The sequence below is a fragment of the Pediculus humanus genome, genomic scaffold, assembly GCF_000006295.1.
Source record: "Pediculus humanus corporis 1103172107470 genomic scaffold, whole genome shotgun sequence".
Classification (NCBI taxonomy): domain Eukaryota; kingdom Metazoa; phylum Arthropoda; class Insecta; order Psocodea; family Pediculidae; genus Pediculus; species Pediculus humanus.
This window is the reverse complement of record NW_002987088.1, coordinates 194,366-200,465: the sequence shown is the minus strand read 5'-3', so window position 1 is coordinate 200,465 and position 6,100 is coordinate 194,366. Positions and strand designations below refer to the sequence as shown.

At 24.0% G+C, this 6,100-nt stretch overlaps 1 protein-coding gene and 1 non-coding gene across 2 annotated transcripts in view; both read right to left on the bottom strand.

Annotated features, from left to right (window-relative positions):
• Positions 1 to 1,687: 1,687 nt before the first annotated feature.
• On the bottom strand, positions 1,688 to 1,778 carry Phum_PHUM124090. Its single transcript, XR_009833511.1, has one exon. It is a non-coding gene; the product is annotated as a microRNA, putative (microRNA).
• Positions 1,779 to 3,269: 1,491 nt separating this feature from the next.
• The window catches only part of Phum_PHUM123980 (fgf receptor activating protein, putative), a gene marked incomplete at both ends in the record, with an annotated part of 10,234 nt that continues 7,403 nt past the window's right edge, over positions 3,270 to 6,100 (bottom strand). The window contains 3 exons of the mRNA XM_002424219.1: positions 3,270 to 3,427; positions 3,619 to 3,831; positions 5,521 to 5,776. Of these exons, the coding sequence (XP_002424264.1) occupies positions 3,270 to 3,427; positions 3,619 to 3,831; positions 5,521 to 5,776 (627 nt within the window). The remainder of the gene's footprint in view (positions 3,428 to 3,618; positions 3,832 to 5,520; positions 5,777 to 6,100) is intronic.

Here is a 6,100-nt window from a genome sequence, read left to right as displayed (position 1 = left end):
TTTTTTTTTTTTTTATTTCCACGAATTTTTTTTAAATGAATCAATCGTCGAATAATATCCGTAAAATTTATAAAAATATTAATTATCACTTATTTTAAACCGAAAATTAACAACAACAACAACAACAACTAAAGAATATGCGGTATTTAAATAAGATAAAAATATTGAGATAAACTGAGGAACGGTACACGACCCCACTCGATCGGTAGAATCAAGCGTAGTGGCAAAGCATGTTAGGAATGCCAACTATGGCAAGATTGCGCCTCACATTGCAAACAACATTTTCTTATTTTTAACGTATTATTTAATTAAAAAACATTATTTAATTTATAAAAAATGATTATTCACTTACCAAAGACAAAATAAATCCTCTTTTGAGGTGATTTTTTCTAATTTAATAACAAATTCAGATAATAAATACAACTTGTACAACTGTTATTGGTATGTATGGAATGGCACAAAGAATCTAGACAACGCAAAGACGCGGCGCGCATCTCTTTCGCGCACATGGTCACACAACCCGCCGCCAGTACACTCTCTTCCATAATATTTCCCCACTATATAACAAAAAATTACGTCACAAACCGGTTTTTCTTTTTTCAAACAGTTGATTTTTGACTTTCGTAATTATTATTATTATTATTTGTTTTTATACATATATACATATATATTTTTAAAAGACTTTTTCATATTGCATTTGTTTATAATAAAAATAAAACAATTTAAATACAATTTGTAAATTTATATTTAAAAAAATTTTTTTTTTTTGGACTTCAAACGATTTTCAATGAATTATTTATGTATATATATGATTATTATTCGATTGACTTTTTCTTTTACATTATTTACAAAAAAAATGTCATCATTAAAAACAATCAATCAATAACAAAAAGAAAAAAGAAAAACTTTCATAAATATAAAATTATTAATAACAAATGAATGTATATACTAGCGACATCTATAGATTTTTTTTCGAAAACTTTTTACCATCTTTGAAAAATTTCCGTTATCGTCGACATTTTTCTTTTGTTTTTTTTTCGTTTAAAATGGTAAAATAATTTGAAAAAAATGTAGGGAAATTATTAAAAATTGCAAAAACTTTTTTTTTTGTTAAATTAAAAACGGTAATAATGATTTATATATATATGTATGTATGAAAAGAAAGTGGCGCTGGCATCACGACACACACGCACATACACTGAAAACGAAAATAAAAATGGCTTCCTTACAAGGTGCCAACATAATTTTTTTTTTTTTTTTGGCTTAAATTTTTGAATTTAAATAAACGTTATACTTTTAAACTTGTTTTATTTTTTATTTTTCTTCCTAAATTAAATTTTAAAGATTTAAAAACATTTGAATAATTTAAATTTAATCCTTTAAAAAAAAAAAAAAGAAAAGAAAGAGTAAATAAAGATAAACCTATGAAATTAAATAATAAAAATAATAATCATAACAATAATCATAAATTTTTAACGGTTTTTTTTAAACTGTAAAAAGATGTTAGAAACGAAAAGGTATTGAAAAAAGCATTAAATTAAGGTATTAAAAAAAGTAATAATTTATTAAATAGTGATAAAGATAAAGATTTTAAAAAAAAACTTACCTTTAAACACATCATCACAAATGAATATATTGAATACAGTTGAAAATCCATTCTCCATTTTTTTTTTTTTTTGTTTATTAATATTTATTCCGTGAACTTTGGCACCAAAAGACCCACGATTTTTCATTTTCTATCTGTGAATTCTTCCAGTGCCAAGTTTCACAAAAAAAAAAATATCCATTTAAATATCCAACAACGTGACAAATAATATGTACGATTCAATCAATCATTTAATGAAACTAGTCGTCCGAAATATATAAAAATTCATTTAACTTCCTGTTTTTCAAAAAAAAAAAAGAAAAAAACCAACGCCCGACATAATAATCAAAAATTAATTATTACCACCCATTATTTTACTACAAAAAAAAAAGTACAATTATTTATATATAAACAAAATATTTAAATAGAATAAATAAAACAAATCATCATCATTTTAAATAACAAAAATAAAATTTTTATGTATCAAATTAATAATTGAAAAATTTAAATAATCGAAAGATTTATGTCTGTGACACACATTTTAAATATTTATAAACAATTTGATTGTTTAAAAAAAATTTTTAACCATAAATTTAAAACAAAATAATATAAATTACATAAAGATATAAATAAATAAATAATTAATAAGTTTATGTTTTATTAACTTTACAATGTTTTCCTCTTTTCAAAATCCTACATTTACATAAAAACAAACAAAAAATTATTTAAATAATAATAATAATAATAATAAAAATTAATAAAACGTTTAAAATAAAGCGAAAAAAAAATTTTATTTAAAAATTATTATTATTTATAATACATTTTATCACTTTTTTTTTATTTAAACAAACAAAACAATCGCCATTTTACACTTTTTTTTTAAATTATAGTAATTTTCTTTTGTTTATTTTTTAAATTAATTAATGTGCTTATTTGTGCATTTTAATAATAATAATAATAATAAAAATTTTGAATAAAAACTTTTTATTTGCAAAAAAAAGAAAAAAAAAAGGTATTTTGGTCCCCGACGAAAACTTATAATAAACAAACAAAAAACTAATTAATTTCTTTTCTTTTTAATAATAATAATAATTATTATTATTATTTACAATCAACAGTTTTTATTTATTTATTTATTTATTTATAAATATAATTTTTAATTGATGAAATTGACTCCTTTTTATGTAACTATTGAATAAATAATATATACATATAAATACATAATTACGTATTTATTTTTTATTAAACTTAATAATTTCAAATAATAAAAATAATAATTCAAGCGTGCTTATTATCATTATCATTATTATGCATTTGTTATAACATATTGTGCGATTGTGTTCATCATTATTATTAATTTAAATAAATAAATAAATAAAAAAAAAACAAAACATTTGGCAAAAAATTTTTTAATTTTTTCAATTTTTTTAATCAATAATTTTAATAAAATAATAATAATAATAATAATAACGATTTATTGACACACGATTTAAAAACAAATAAAATAAATAAATAAATAAATTGTTTCTAATGGTCCCTTTGAAACAATTTCATTTATTTATACCAATTTGTAACGACAAAATTTTGTCAAACCGAAAAAAAACGAAAAAAAAGGTATTTATTATTATTATTATTATTTGTTTAAAAAAAAAAATAATAAGGTACGATTCTAATAATCTGTTTGTTAATCTACTTTAAATATCGTCACGTCGTTTGTTTTATTTCGTTCCGAACCTTTTGAAACCGTTACCTGTTCCGTTGGAAAATCTAATATGACCGTCGTGTGAAAACCCATGTTGAAAAATGCAATTAAATATTCGCAAACGGAAAACCAACTGAAAGCTAGAAAAAAAAACAAAACAAAAAAATTTTCATTTTTCATTTCAATATGTCTGATCCAATCATTATTATCATTTTATATGTGAAAAAAACCAATCGCACGCGCACAACCCAATCAACGATAATAATTTCTTTTTTTTTAATGAAAACAAAATACACAACTTGTGTTATAGAAATGTTTGTTATTGACTAACCCATGTCGTGGCACAAGAAACGATGTTTCACGAAAAATATAAACAATCCGAACGATGTGAGAATGCTCGCGGTGAAAAATAATTTTTTCAATTTGTACGAATAATTTTCCTCGTTTGTTTTTCTCACGTGAACGACGTTGAATATTTTCAGTGATGCCAACATGTACGAGAGAGAAGAAAACATAAACGTTATGAATATCTTTTCGTGTATGGCTGAAACGAAAACAAAAACATAAACATAAACAAACTCATGATTTTAATATTAATAATAATAATAATAATAATTTTCATTAGAGTCATTCGTTAATCGCCACTTACATTTACTTTACGTTAAACGTTATACTTATTAACACAAAGTGTATTTTTTTCGGGGGGGGGGGAGAAGGAGGAGAGGGGGAGGGGGAGAAAGGGGGTTCGAACAACGTTAATAAACCTCCCTTTTTCGTTTCGTTTTGTTTTATTTCATATAATATATATTATTTTTGGAAATGAATAAGAAAAAAAAAAAAAGAGGGCAAGGGGATAAATCAATGATAGATTAATGAACTCGCACGCAATTTTATCATTATTCTACCGGCGATAGTACGATAAAACTTTTGGGAAAAATTTAAAGATATAAAAATCATTATTTAAAAGGGGAAAATTACTTTTTTTTTTTTTTCATTTTCCGTTATAAATACACGTGCGCACGTGTGCGTGTGTGCGTATTAAAAAAAAAAAAAAAAAAAAAAACTTAAAATGTTTTTGATGGTTACATTTGATGCTGTTCTGTTTGAGTTTTCAACCGATTTTTCTCAGGAAAATATAATAATAAATTATTATTATTATTATTATTATTATTTTTCATAATCATTTTCCTCGGACGAGTAGGGAGAAAAAGAGAGAGAGAGAGAGGGAAAAAAAAAGGTCGTGAGGTAAAATAGAGAAAAGTTCAGTGTTAAAATGTCAGGCGAATCCCCATTTTCGAGGGCGAAAAATTGAAGGAAAAGAAAAAAAAAGGAGGGAAGGTGGGGGAAACGGGGGGGAGGGGAGGGAGAAAAAAAATAATAATAATAAAAGGAGGGATCGGCTGCGGAAGTCTATAAAAGGCCACGGGGGTAGTTTTAACCTCGTCGCTAGGAGATTCAACTTACAAATAACAACACTAAACTAGAGCAAACTCATTATTTAACATTTGGTTCAACACGTCAACCGCAAAACCTTGTATTTATTTTTTAATTCGGTACAACGTACACACGCACGCACACCCACGCACACGCACCCGCAACACGCAACCTAACAAGAAAAATTTTAAAATTTAATAATAATTAATATAAACGATATAAGCGAATTTTCCCTGTTCACCAAACCCATCAACTTGATCCTTTTTCCCCCCCCCCCCCAAAAAGTTAAACAAAAAAAAATTGTTTTTAAATAGAAAGAGAAAGAGAGAGAGAGAGAGAGAGAAAACTTTTTGCATAAAATTTACAACAAAAAAGTTTTTCTCCAAAAGTTTTTCTTTTCCTTTTTTTTTTTTTTTGTTTACATTTTAACTAAATAATTTATATTGTTACGAAACGACCCACAGCAAAAAGATATTTTTAAATTTCTATCATATCACGCCAAATCAATAATAATAATAATAATAATAATAAAATTTTCTTTTTTTCCTCACAAAAACGAAATCAAACACTCTTTTCAGGTATTAATAATAATAATAATAATAAAAAATGTGACGATTTGCAAAAAAAACAAAACATTTCACAACGATGAACTTAATGCAGTTATCAATTAACAATAACTTTTTTTTTATACTTTCATTGTTTTCATTATTATTATTATTATTATTATTATTAATAATAAGAAAAAAAAGGAAAAGGAAAAGATGGAAAAAAAGAAAAATAAATAAATAAATTTACTTACGATAATTTTCACGATTGCTTATGTATGTGACTCCGCATAGTGTTACGATTTCGGTTATGCTTAACCAAAAGCAAAAATTCAACAACCAATTTTTCCCGTTTAAATTTTCCTTCTCAAGTAATTTCGAATAGTATTGTTTGTAAACTATCGCTATAACGAGCCTTGGACCCACGTGAAAAGCCACGCATATTCTCCATAGGTATTTTTGAGGAGATATTCCCGTGATGGCCGATATTGATGGCACGACGTTGTAAACCTACATTTTGTAATATAACAAACAAAAAAAGAAAGTAATATTAATAATACTAATAATAATACTAATAATAATAATAATAATAATAATAATAATAATAATAATAATAGTTTTTCTTTTGTTTTTTTTTTTTTTTTATTATTTATTGAAGTTTAAATAATAATAATAAAAAAACATTTACGAGGACAAAAATTGTAAAAGAAAAATTTTTTTATTTTTTGTTTTTTTCGTGTATCGAAGTTGGAAAAAAAAATTTTCTTTTTATTTATGAACGTGGCACTAGACTAAATTAATCGCAGTATTTTTAAAATTCGTTTTTTGTAAATA